The 13,987-nt window shown below is 35.5% G+C and overlaps 2 protein-coding genes across 5 annotated transcripts in view; one reads left to right on the forward strand and one right to left on the reverse strand.

The window, feature by feature from the left end:
* Positions 1-7,684, forward strand: GNPDA2 (glucosamine-6-phosphate deaminase 2). The gene is made up of 7 exons (XM_071556559.1): positions 1-175; positions 1,551-1,718; positions 2,022-2,119; positions 2,567-2,749; positions 3,065-3,249; positions 3,343-3,517; positions 6,650-7,684. Exons 2-7 carry the CDS (start codon positions 1,591-1,593, stop codon positions 6,706-6,708), a joined length of 828 nt encoding a protein of 275 aa, XP_071412660.1. The 5' UTR covers positions 1-175; positions 1,551-1,590; the 3' UTR covers positions 6,709-7,684.
* Positions 6,011-13,987, reverse strand: part of GUF1 (GTP binding elongation factor GUF1) — a 24,495-nt gene continuing 16,518 nt past the window's right edge. For all 4 annotated transcript variants that reach the window (XM_071556557.1, XM_071556555.1, XM_071556556.1 and 1 more), the window contains 4 exons: positions 13,100-13,201; positions 10,963-11,082; positions 10,068-10,104; positions 6,011-9,073 (listed from right to left, as the gene is read on the reverse strand). In XM_071556557.1, the coding sequence (XP_071412658.1) occupies positions 8,936-9,073; positions 10,068-10,104; positions 10,963-11,082; positions 13,100-13,201 (397 nt within the window). In that variant the 3' untranslated portion in view covers positions 6,011-8,935. The remainder of the gene's footprint in view (positions 9,074-10,067; positions 10,105-10,962; positions 11,083-13,099; positions 13,202-13,987) is intronic.

Consider the following 13,987-nt stretch of genomic DNA (forward strand, 5'->3'; position numbering starts at 1 on the left):
CATTTCCCGTCCGCGCCAGGCGCTTCCGGGTCGCGCGCCGGGCTCTGCTGGAGGCGCCGGAGCGGGCGCCGGTCAGCGTCCTGCTGCCGCTCCCCTTCCTGCGCCCCGTCCTCCTTGTCCTCCTCGTCCTCCTCTTCGTCCCGGTGTCGCCCGAGGCCGCCGCGGGCTGTGCGGGGTGAGCGGCGCGGGCGGGACGGGGGAGGCCGCGGGGCCCGGGGCGGTGCGGGCCGGCTGGAGCTCTCTAACAGTGTAGGTTTACCAACCCCCATAAAGGAAAAAAAAAAGGTGCCCTTAGCGGAAAATCCGCAGTCGTTCTGGTGCCGTCCGCGGGTCGCTGCTCTGGGAGAGCAGCCCCGTGTGCCCGGGGTGAAATCGCTGAAGCTTTATGAGGCCGCCCCAGAGCCGCGGCGCCTCTTCCTGCTGCCCTGCTTTTCTGCCCTCCTCGGGGAAGTGTGAACGCCTGTTGGAATCTGTGGAATAGCGTTTTTTCTGCAAAGGGGAGCTTGACTTGTCACGGCTCAGCCGCCCGTGCAGAGGAAAGCAGAACACGGCGGAGCTCACATTATGCCTGGTTTAGTGGGACAAACAGATGTCACCCTGTTAAGCACAAGTGTACTTTAATTCGTATTTGTTTTTAAGCCAGTCTGTCATTTTGGGTCAGCTAAGAGTAGAGTAGTGTGTGCTGCAGGTGGTTTGTCAGTTAGTTGGCCTCTGGGGCTTCTGGCTGCTGTGTTGTTTTTTGGCTAATGCTGAGCACACTCAAACATGGGAAGAGAAGAATAATAGATCACAATCTGGATGAAGAACCTCTGTCTTTCTGGTATTTGCCTGACTATGTTAAGCAGAAACTCGTGGAAAAGTGAGTTTCTCTTAAATGCAGGAGATGCTTGTATACTTCTAGCAACCAAGCTTATTTTCTGGATATTCATCTCAAAAGTTGGTACAACTGCACTCAAAGCCTTCTAAACTTCAGTTTAAAGTTATGTTGAAAACAAAAAATGTTTGCAATTCATGGGGAAAAATACCTATGAAGTCACATTTCAAGTATCTCTAATGCTTTTTTTTTTTTTTGCAGATTAATAGATGTACTGAAGCATTGTTATGGAGCTAGAATGGCAGTGAAAGGAGTTTTAATTATTTACTTCCAATTAGGTACTTTAAATATAGAAACATGAGGTTATTCTGGGTATTCTATGGAAACTTTAGGCATTCAGCTGGTTATAAGAAGCAGGAGTTAATGTTTGAATATTTCCTTTTTTCTAACAATAACACTTGACTAAAATATTGAAGTTCAAAATGGCTTTTTCTTATTTTAACTTCTTCCTTAAGTTACTTTAAATTAGTCTGTGAATTTTAATAAATATTTTTATTGGAATGTATCATTTTGATTCTGTAGTTTTGCTTTCGATTGTCCAGCTTGAACTAGGATTGCAAGAAGGTGGTATCCTTATGCAAGTCATCGGTACAAAAGGTTATTTTTTATCTCCACTGTAAGAGTTTTACAACTATTCATAGGGTGCTTATTTTTAAAACTTTGACATTTCCTCCAGGTTTAAGTTTGTTTTATTATACAAGTTCCTCACTGCCATAATGAGGCTAGTAATTCTTGAAGATTATGATCAGGCTAGTGAATGGGCAGCAAAATACATCTGTAATCGTATTATCCAGTTCAAGCCAAGTCAAGGAAGATATTTCACGCTTGGTCTACCAACAGGCAAGTTTTATTCAAAGTCTGCGTAAGTAAACTTAGAACAATGTTTGTATCATTGCTAACAGATACAGTATTTAAAAGAACATAAGTATTATTTTTTGTAATAGTCCAACAGATTTCTTTTAAAATATGGATTTGGTTTGTGTAAAAAATTGTGATAGTTTGAGAAGATGAGAAATACTAAATGAGAAATAACAGATTGCTTTTATGTTGAAAAGTATTGTAGCAAAATTTGACTATGAAGAGATTTAAATACACTGAAAATGTTGTGCAGATACATAGAACAGTAGCAAAACTTTATTTCAGGTAGTACACCATTGGGATGCTACAAAAAGCTGATAGAATATCACAAAAATGGAGATCTGTCTTTCAAGTATGTAAAGACTTTCAACATGGATGAGTATGTAGGTAAGATGCATTATTATCTGAGAACACATTGTACTGTTACTTTTTCCTCCTTATGAGAATGACAATACTTTGTCAGAGAATGCTGTCAGTCTAATATGTTTGTCCTCCTATGTTGGACTTCTGTTTATGGGGTCAGCTTAAGCATTTTTCTCTATTCATTTATCTTCAAAAAGAAGCAGGTGGATCCCAGGTTAAATTCAGTGCAGAATTACGTTGTCACGTAATACTGTGAATGCATTTCTGTTGAAGACTTTACACCCCTTGTGTAATGTAAACCAATTACCTTGTGTATGCCAACAGGAAAGGTTTCTTCTCCATGTAGTTTCAAATCTTGCTTTATCTAAGTTAGGTTTGCCCCGCATGCCCTGCATCGGTTACACATAGACTAGAATTAAAGTTGTGTGATTAAGTCTTGTCACATGTTAATTTTACTCTAAATGATTTCAGGGCTTCCCAGGAATCATCCAGAGAGCTATCATTCCTATATGTGGAATAACTTCTTTAAGCATATTGACATAGATCCAAATAATGCTCACATCCTTGATGGGAATGCTCCAGACTTACAGGCGGAATGTGATGCATTTGAAAAGAAAATTGAAGAAGCAGGGGGGATTGATCTATTTGTTGGAGGTATGAGGAAATGCTCTATGGTTAGTTTCAATTCAAAGATGTACACTGATTTTTTAATCACTATTTTCATAACTTGGCTAAACCTATATTTTTCATCTATGGTGTAAGAAAGTTACGTGACTAACAAAGAATCAGTATGAATACCAAAACAGAATGGTTGGTGTCCAAGTTTTAATGACTTAATTTCAGTAAGTTTCAAATGTTTTTAACTGAAAATGGGGAAAGAAAGAATGAGTCCTAAAAATTGTGTATTTGTTTGAGAATATTTGTTGACTCTCAGGTATGGAATGATTTACTTTTTTTAACTTTGAAAAGGCATTGGTCCAGATGGCCACATTGCATTCAATGAACCCGGATCAAGTTTGTCTTCAAGAACAAGATTAAAGACTTTAGCAATGGACACCATTTTGGCAAATGCTAAATACTTTGATGGAGACTTATCTAAAGTACCAACTATGGCGCTAACAGTTGGTGTGGGTACAGTGATGGATGCTAGAGAAGTAAGAACTCATTTGGTTCTAATTGCATGTGAGTTTTCAAGACTAGTTGGTATTGATACTGGGATTGAAAGTAAAGAGACCTTTGTTTTGCAGGTGATGATTCTTATAACAGGTGCGCATAAGGCTTTTGCCCTGTACAAAGCAATTGAAGAAGGAGTAAATCATATGTGGACAGTTTCTGCTTTCCAGCAACACCCTCGCACTATCTTTGTGTGTGATGAAGATGCTACTTTAGAACTAAGAGTTAAAACTGTGAAGTACTTTAAAGGTGAGCACTGAATCAGAGGTTACATGTGTTTAAAAAAATGCAAAACCAACAGATTTAAAATTATATTGATTTCAGTCTGAGCCTTCCAATACTTTACAGTACCTAATGTCCAATATATATTCAAAATACTAAATGTTAACTTATTTCTTGTATATGGAGAATTGCTAGGAGGCATAACTTATGCTGCTTACATTCCTGACAAATCTACGTGGGAGAAATACTTTCTTTGCTTCTAGCTTGAAACAATAGTTCAGTAATCTTTAACTTCGAACAGCAGCAGTCTAATGTTACAGAATACAGGTCTTAAATACACTGGAAAGTTTCACTTAAAAAGACTCAATACCTTTATTAATCTTGATATATTTTCGTGCTGCCTTTGCTATGTGCTGTAACATGCTGTCTATAAATTGGTAATGCATGATACAGACTTTGAAGCCCTGTGAGGATTTTTTTCTTACAGTGCGATTTGCATAACAATCTGTACTGACTTTGAATACGTTGCATACTTTTACTGTGCATTTCATATTTGTAGTAGGTATATGGGGGAAAAATTAAAGTAAGTCAGGCTATTTGATAGTCTTTGAGACTTCCTAATCTGAATTCTGTTTCACTGAGACTGTAGAAGCTGAGAGAAGTAGTTTTCTCCTGACTATAGCACAGCACATGGAATTGTGTGAATTGGTTGTCTTTCTCAGTAGCATGGATACCTGTAGTAGTTGAGGTATTAGAGATCAAGATTGTAATTTATTATTTTTTAGAGCATTATATAACCAGTGCTCACATATATATATTAGATTGCAAATTGGACATTACTGTGATTTTTATCACTTGTGGCCAACTTGTTAATTTTGGATTTTTTCCATAATGCTGTTCTCTGCTGTGTATTTGCAGGGTAGGGGGGAGGGTTAGTCTCTACCTGTATCACACTGCTAGATATTGTTGCTTTGAAAAGTAGGCTTCTAACTGCTTCCATAAATTTTAAACATTTTCCTGTATTTCATATAAACAGAGGCTTTGCTTGGGAAAGATAAACATAATATAGAATTACTTAGGTATGAATGACACTGAACATGGCTTTAAAAACATCAAGGGCTACAATGTATGAATGTGCACCATTTTGTCACACTGTAATGAATTACCCTGCAATACACAGCAATAGAATTCTTAAAAAAGGCTGTTTATTTTAAACTTGCTTAAATTTACCTTCTCTCACGTCTGTGAGATTTTCTCTTTTTAAGGTGGAGGACAAATCAGTGTGGGTCAAATTTGAAATTATTTCTGAATCTTGATCTTCATTAGACTTCCTGGGGAAGCTAGGTAGTTCTTAATACTGCTATTTATGGTGGTGGTTTACTGGGAATTTTCACCGCTTAAAAATTCTCAAGATACATGAAACTGCAAATTTTTTTTTGTTATAATCAAGTACCACACTGGCTGGTAAATAGAGTAACTTACTCCACTTTTTTCTAAGTTTCTGAAAACCTATTGTAGACTAAAATTATCAAGTGTACTTAAATGTTCTTACAGTAAAAGGAAAAATAATTTTCTTGAAGAATGAAACAGAAAATGAATTTTGAATTTATGGATTTGTCTGCAGATAAGGTAGTTCAGGATAGTTTTTTCCATAGTTGTGCATGCTTCTCTTAAAACTGTATGCAGAAATCTGTTTATTCAACGCATACTTGAATATACAGTGGGACTTTTCTTTGAAGTTAATTGTTTTGGCATCTGTCAAGTCTGGTGCATAACTTTAAAAAAACTTTCTTTTTCTAACCGATTTTCCTGTAACAATTTCACTAACAGGATTTCAATATTCTTCATAAAGTATGGCAGAGGCAATACTTTGTAAGCATTTTTCATGAATCTAGGAAGTGGGTAATTATCTCCTTTTCACTTCCCCTTTCTAGAAGAGAAAAACACTGGTAGGAAGCTAAATGCTTTAAAGCTCAAAACATGCTTCTAGTTTGAGTAGTGTATGCAGCTGTTACTCTTTCAGTAAAAATGACTTTTATATCAAATGTATACTTAATTTTTCTCACTGTTAAACTGATAAAAATTATACTTGATCTAACATCTGCATTTTATATTAAATGATGACAGTGATTAGTAATAGATGCTGCATAAAATGCCTTTTGTTGAGGTCACAGCAGTACTGAGCTCTAATTGTATAGTTACTGCATGTTGCTGCAGACACGAAGGTTTACCACAAGGTGCATCATGTAGCAAAGGTATTTTGAGTATTCTTTGCCATAGATACTCACTAAAATATGCATTACTGCACATTTCTTTCATTACTATTAATGTTGCATATTTTCATTTAAAAAGTTAGTCTTTAGTTTGATGCTAAAATGGACTTTTACTTTGCAGTTTGTGAATGCTGATCAGTTACTGGTTTAGTTCTTAAGGTGAAATGAGGTTAAAAACCTGCCAGTGACCCAGTGTCATACATAGGTAGATACAGGTAACATTTTTACTAAGTAATAACAAAAGAAAGACAGAAACATATTTTTTATTGTTAGTTGTTCTTCAGCATTTTCCAGAATTGAAATAGTTGAGTAGGAAAGAAAATAACACCTTAATCACAGCTATGAATGACTTGTGTGTGACAAAAGAAAAGCTCAGCTAGAACAGAAAAGAGTTGAGCGACTGAAATTGTGAATCTGCATTAACAGTCTGGATAGTTTTAGTTTGCTTTTGCCTGTGTAGGACCAAAAGTACACTATCAATTACAAAGATAGTAATACCACAATGCTAGAACATTACAATTCCAGAATTCAAGCTGTTAAAGTATCACTTTGTGTATATATGGGTTTTATGATGTGAGGGAATTACGTTGCTGTCATGCAGTTTCTCATACAGAAAAAAGATGTATTCAGTGAATTTGGAAGCATTCCAGTTCTGCTTTTTGGGTCTGTTACCAGAGAACTGTCTGATCCTTGCTCAGTTCGTACAGCAGATGTCATTAGTATGCAAGTGATACAGGAACATATATATGCTGTCTCTTATAGCCATTGTTCTCTTCAGTGAACTATTTAAAATGTATACTTTGAAGCAAACTCCAAATAAAAATGTGGGTAGAAGGACATGTTGAAATAACTAATGTAAAGCTGGCATTGTTGCTTTCCCCCCAAGGTTTAATGCATGTGCACAATAAGCTTGTGGACCCACTGTACAGTATGAAAGAAAACTGAAAGAAGAATTGAAGAGGAGCTCCATGTGGGTCAACAGCAACTGTTTTAGGTAGCAGATGAGTTGACTGCTATGCAATATGCTGAAAACCGTTTAAAATGGGGAATCTTATGTACTGTATTTTTAAAAGGTCCAATATCTGTTACATTCACATTCCATCTGTTTGCTGTGTTATACATTTTGCTTTAACATTTGGAGCTCTGCTGTTGGCTGGTACATCATTAAATGGAATAGACAGACCTTTGAGAGACTGCATGTTATATAGAGATGGGAAAAGCAGAGCACTTACTCTAGCACAGCAGTGTAATGCATCTGCCTTGTGTTAAAGATGATACTTTAGTTCCCAGAATTTGTAATTTCTGGCTTGATTAGTGTAACTATATTTTGCATTATGCCTCTAGGCAGAATGGTTTTGGCCTTTGTCAATACTATGGACTTGTAATAGTTGTACAATTTCTACTATGAAATGTTTTGTTTACATTTATCTAATATACACTGAGCTTTTGCACTTGGTTGCCTTAAATTTATCTTAAACATTTTTTGGGCATCTCAAGACCTGCTGTATAGTTCAGGCAAATGAAAATACAAGAACAGTGCCTAAAAATGCACCAAATTCTTGGAAGTTATAACTTATTCCACAGATAAAAATATTAAACTTCTGCCATAGCACTTTTTTCTCTCATGATTTTCAAGTTCCTTTAGGATTTTTATATTTTTGGTAATCAAGCTTTATACATAAGGAAAAATCTAAATGTTCCTTTCTCAAGGTACCTGTTCAATTATATAATTGATGTTACTATGAAATGCCTGAAAAGAGGTTCATTTACAGGAACGTAATGTCTGCAAATTTATGATAATTTAAAGCCAGCTGTTAGTCACTTTCTCATTGTATCATTATAAACATTGAACTGTTACAAGGAATGTTATTTCCTACTCTGAATATAACTAAAACTTAAATATAAATCTCTAATTTCAAAATTGTTTCATTTCTAATATAAATTGTCATGAATAAATACTTCAGGATTTCAGGGAGCAATTAAGCACCAAATGTGGAAGAGTTTACTGATTTAGACTTTTCTTGGGGAACAGTGGGATCATGTCCTTGTGTAAAATACCCGAGACAAAGTGCAACAAAGCATAACTTCAATAATTTAACTTTTCACCCAGATGGGAGGCAGGCAGCCTTAATTACAAATCACATTATTTCCTCAGGGATGTGGTAGAGTCTCTTCTAGGCTCACCGTTCTCATAAACGGTTGGAGCAGAACATCTTTTGAAGATCCCTTCAAACCTGGACTGTTCTGTGAAATTACAAAAGCAAGGAAGAGTCTATCTTAAAAGCTTTTGGAGGTGAGCAAGCAGTTGTAAACACAGTATAGAAGGGTCACTAACTTGCATTTGTGATTGCTTTGTGTACACTTCTGAAAGTAACACCTTTTGTTAAGCACACTACAGTGCAGCTTTCAACTGAGGACTTCCTGAGAAACTTCGTATCTGGACAATAGAAATAAAACTTCATCAAGTACAAAAAGGCAGGTTCTAACCAAACCTTCATGCCAAAGGAATTCTTTAAGGCCTGAATTGGTCTTTAGGTGGAGGAGTTACATATCCTGTGTTTTAATATATTAAAACTTACGATTTCTCTGGAGATGAGCTTAGCTAGGCTGTACTAATGGTAAATTTACACACTTCAACAAGTTTAAAATACACTTGGAACGTTAAAAAAGTTTTGATTTTTTTTCCTGGTGTGATTTCCCAGCATCATGATGATTTCTTGACAACAGCAACTTTAGAAAAAGTAAAACAGGAAGCAGCTTGATATTGTTATGGCAACAGTTGAAACTTTACAGGAAAAAAACCAAACCAACACAGAACTGTTTGTCTATACTTATCTTTCAATTATTTTTATAACCTTTTTGCATATGGTTCCTGTTTTCTCATACAAAGACTTGCAATGCAAAAATAAAACATGTTATTTTTTAAGTGTGAAAAGCATGAAAACAGTGAAATACAATGAAAACAATACAATGATAATTTTTAGATTCAATCAAGGAACTTTAATTTCATAATAATGTACTAGTTTCTGTACATTTTAAGTACACAGTCCTTTCAATTCATTTTCCCACATATACTTAATTTACACCATTAAAAGTCAAGTATGTTCCCATAGCTTACTATGCTCCTATCTGCAAAACGTTGAGAGAATGATCAGCTGCATGTTACTAATCTCTATTTGTCAGTTTCTCTCTTTAGAACACGTATAAAGGCATCTCTTGGTACTTCCACATTGCCAATTTTTCTCATCAACTTCTTGCTTTCTGCCTGCCTCTTTAAAAGCTTCATTCTTCTTGTTATGTCTCCACCATACTGTGAAAAGCAAAAATATTTTAGTAAGCTTAAACTACAACAAATGCAACTACAGTACATTTCAGCAATACTAAACTCAAGGGCTTAAAAAAAAACAGCAAGGTTGGTTATATAATGACAGAGGATTACTTTATACTCCAAATAGTTATGCCTAAAGGTCACTTGTTAAAAAGAACAAGGGAGCATATTCATTTGGACACCTGAAGGCTGAATTCTGTTACCTAAATACACACATTCACCTAAGCCTGGCTGATACCAGGTAACAGAAGGTATTTGGAACAGCAGTAGGACACCAGCTCAGATAGACTGAGGAACCCTGACTAGCACTAGGTGCTTATATCTAGCAAAATGAACAAACCCCTAAACTAAACATTGAACCAACACCATCCCACATCTGTGGCTAGGAGAAGAATTCTGTTACAATTCTAAGAAAGGGACACTTGGTTAACATTTTCCAACATGTTTGCCTCAGAGAGTTAAATATAAGCTAAGAGGCATCATGTTTTTCCTATAGCTTAGGTGAGTCTTCTTGATAGTCAACTATTGCATATTTAAAGCTTCATTACTATATATTACTGCAAACCTAAGTAAAATAAAAAGTCTAAAGAAGCATATTTAGTTTCTTCTATCATCTGAAAAACAGTTTAGAAAATACGAAGTTACACATATGCCTGTGTACACACATACACATTTACTCTTATGTTTATTAGAAAATGGTGAGGAGAGAGGACTGAATACACATAACACACAGTTGAGTTCATTCAACTGTGTAACTTTGAAAAAGCCATTACTTTTTCTGATCCACTCTTACTGCAAGTTGCAGCTAAACATTTTAAGAGCTGAATTTTAAAAGCTTGAAGCTGTTAAAATTCAACTGACACTTCAGAGCACAGGCAGAATAAGTCTGCGCTGGGCTTCTAGGAAAAGATGGGCCTATCATCTTAGCAGGACTCTTAGGTTTACAAATGGCAGAAAGATTAAAAAAAATACCTACACATTTTGCCACAACATTTTTTCTGTAAGCTTTCAGCCTGTAAAATAAAATAACACATATACCTTAACATATTAGAACATCTATATGTGAAGCTAAATACTGAGTTATCAAAATGCTAATTGTTGTTTTTCTACTAGTTTTGTAAGATGTGTTGGCATCATAACATTTTCATGTATACAAAACATGAAGTTTTAAACAGGAGATTTAATTCACAGTTCCCAAATCTAGAAACACCCCTTAGGGTGTATAATGTGTACATAAAAAAATCACAAGCTTGCCTTTTTATCTAGGATTTCTGCTATGACTCACAGGAAGTGTTACATCTATGTATATATAGATGGACATAAAGATTCTTACAGAACCTTGGTTTGAATTCCTACCTATAATGATTTTATCACAATTTAAGTTCTATTTAAACGGCAACAAAAAATGTGATGAGAAACACAGCATCAAGGAAACTGTGTGCTCTAAAGAAGCACATGCTGCTTAAGTAAAAGTTGTGTGTTCAGCTTGCAACATACTTCCTTTGGAACAGCACGTATCAGTTCTTTTGTTGCTGACTCTCCCAGACATTAAACTATTCCACAACTAGCTAATTTTTTTCAGTAGGAAAAACTTTTTCCACTGCCAAAGAGGAAATGGACACACGGGTGTTGCAAGTTATGCTTTATCCACTAAGTGCAATGCTGACCACAAGCAATTTAAAATAAAAATACATTTTCTTGGTATAAATTTAATTCAAAATCTTTAGTCATAGTCACAGCTCAAATGTGGGGTTTTTTTCTTTCTTTCAGTATGTCTGGTAGTATATAAAATAATAATAAAACTTCACAGTAAAATCAAAGTCCTTAAATTATGGAAGACAAAAAAAAAGGAACAGATGGGCTTCACTTACGTTTCTCTTGCAATGATTTTCTTGCCAATAGCAGCCTGGATGGCTATTTCAAACAACTGTCTAGGTATAGCTTCTTTTAAACGTTCACACAGGAGTTTACCAGTAGCATATGCCCTGTCACTGAAAAAGAAAGCCACCAGTGTTTTCAGACACAGTAATGCAACACCAAAAATACATCCATAGACCAAACTGCTTGATGAGAGGATTTCAGTAGAAGTTTTCCTTTTTGTCACTCAAAAGATAAGGTGATCAGATAATCATTTTACATTTCATGAGTGGTCTCTGTATGTCACCTGTTTCATACTAACAGGTAGTAAGATTGTGTAACAGCAGGTCTTAAAGTATTTATAATGAAACACCTGACTATCCATCACAGTGAAGCCATTTTCAATACTGTTATAGCTTCAAATGAAATTGTAAACTAGGTCAGGAATTTTCATTGATTGTAGCCCCAAAATGTCAAAATATCTACGTATTACAGAAATACTTAGAAAGTCTGGCTTTATATAACACGAAAAAAATTAATGTACTCTTATCGTCTGCTAATAAAAATTATCCAACTACACTCAGCATATGCATATGCTTCAGACTTTGGAAAGAGAAAAAAACAAAAGGTCTAAAAAAGCTACTAACATACTTTCATAAACCACTGGAAATAAATGGATCTCTGTTGTCCCTTAGAAGCATCCATATTGAGCAGACATTGTTTACCAACATACAGCAGAACAAAACACAGTTTTGCATGTTTTCAGGTAGCAACAATGTGACTCCCTGCTACCTGTGCAGAGCAAACAGTTTAAGCATGAAGTACACAAGTAATTTTCATTACACATTACAGTTTTAGGAGGTACAGATACTTAATTTTATAATTAGAAGAAATAATGACTGGCTTAATACTGAGTTTACAGTAATCTATGAAAGTATTTCAGTATAATCCTTCATATATAGACAGATGAAAGTTTTACAGTGGGAAGACTAAAAACACCTGCAGCAGGAGCAGATGAATGTTGAATACAAGTTTTATAAAAATCATTTGTAATCTAAAGCTGAAAGAAAAACTATCAGTTTTACTGAGTGAAACAGTTCAGGGGTGGAAGCTTAATTGATCGAGAAATACATGTTAAAGTAATAACTTTCGCAAGTGGACCACTTCATTTTGCATCTTCTCAGAGTAAGAGATGCAGGTAGATCACTAATATTTATGCATATTTATGAAAAACGCATTAAGTAGCAATTGTAGGCAAGAGAGTTACACCACTCCAGCCCCATGACCCTTCTGAACAAGGCAACGGTTTTATTTTGCTATGTCAACCTTCTGGAGTTACAAAATTTGAAGGAGTTAAACATTGCAGTTATGTAAAAACATATGAAAATACTTCGATATTTAGCAACTACAAATTAGTATTTTAAGAAGCAAAAACAACCACAAAAGTTCCTCTTGGGATGACTGGAAAGGGATGCTGAAGTTACAGAAGGGAACCTTGTAAAAAAACTTGGTAAGAAGAAAGGGGAGAGGCTGGAAATGGGAAAGACATTCCTGAGATACTCATGGAAATTGAATCATTTTAGCAAAAAAATTCTGAGGTAATTGCATCCAGTAAATACTTACATTCTTCTGGTACTATGCCTGGAGACAAGGTAACAACAAACTTCTACAGAACAGGAATTACTGGGAGAATAAAACCAATTTTTTCAGTACTAAGTACCATAAATGATTCACCTGACATGTCCTTGACTGATCTGTACTTAAAATTTTTCCACCCCCTTAGAAGATTTGCATTTTGCATTTCCTTTATCTCTTTGCCCTGCATTAACCACAAAAATATGATATCCAGCACTTAAATTGAGAAAGAAACAGAAAATTGTTAATTATGGTATGTATTCCCTAATTTTCCTATTACAAAATGCCTCTCCTTTTCATTGGTGATAAAAGTGGTGATGTGGCAAAATCCTCAATGGTCATACACATTTGTCATATATATAAGACTAATACCTATACCTAGAATCATTTAGAGTAACACATTTGGTTAGGTCAGAAAAGTCCCTTAAGATCATCAAGTCCTTTTATCAGTCAATGTTTTCAATGAAATTAATAGGAAGTCTTATTTCTTTGGAATAAAGAATCCAGTCAACCTACTTGTGTATGATAGTAGACAGTTCTTCAACTGGATTTCCATTTAGAAGAATATCCATTTTGATCAAGTCTGCTGCTTGGTATCCTGCATCTTCATAATCAAAACTAAAAAGAAAGCAGTTCAGAAGTTAGTAATGATATTGTAAAAATTGTATTTGGCATTCTTTGTTCCATTAAATTTAAATTACAGACACAATTCTTAATAAAACACTTGTACTTTTTAACCAAATGGGAGTATGGCTTTTGATAGTCTCTCAGTACATCTGCCTAATCCAAGACCAGACTAGAAATGCACTCCACGTAATGTGCCCTCCAATGCAGCAGCACATGTCATTCTGACTTCTACATGTCTTTCCAATCTACTGAGCAAGGTAAGTCAATCAGAAATCTACATGCTTAATCCAGTCTCTTCAAAAGTCTATTGAAACATTATTTTCTATCAGCTGGAAGTGCCTTTAAGCCCTAGGAAATAGAACCCTCCAACCCAATTTTTGAACAGTAAATGTTCTGAGTGTCACAGGAATCAAACACTAATCCTTGATTACTTTCTTTTATCTTCTCATTTATATGATCCCTATTATTCTCTGACAAGTAAGTTTTCCACTTAATTTCCACCATATTCCTCCTTTAGTAGGCATGGGACTTGCTGTCAGTTTGCAAAAATTCTGAAAATACAAGAGATATAGAGGTAATGTAGGCAGGATAGAGAGGGATGGATGGAGGGAGGGATGGATGGATGGACGGATAGATGACAGATAGATATATTAGATAGACTGGATAGATGGATGGATGGATAGATAGATAGATAGATAGATAGATAGATAGATAGATAGATAGATAGATAGATAGATAGATAGATAGATAGATAGATCTTGTGTGTAAATATAAATG

This window comes from Pithys albifrons, chromosome 5 (genome assembly GCF_047495875.1).
Source record: "Pithys albifrons albifrons isolate INPA30051 chromosome 5, PitAlb_v1, whole genome shotgun sequence".
NCBI classification, from domain to species: domain Eukaryota; kingdom Metazoa; phylum Chordata; class Aves; order Passeriformes; family Thamnophilidae; genus Pithys; species Pithys albifrons.

Bases quoted from the DNA above. Each gene is read 5' to 3' on its own strand.
- GNPDA2 (XM_071556559.1), top strand. From the start codon at position 1,591: ATGAGGCTAGTAATTCTTGAAGATTATGATCAGGCTAGTGAATGGGCA. The intron at 3,250-3,342 runs GTAAGAACTCAT...TTTGTTTTGCAG, and splicing joins CAGTGATGGATGCTAGAGAA to GTGATGATTCTTATAACAGG. The intron at 3,518-6,649 runs GTGAGCACTGAA...TTTCCCCCCAAG, and splicing joins AACTGTGAAGTACTTTAAAG to GTTTAATGCATGTGCACAAT.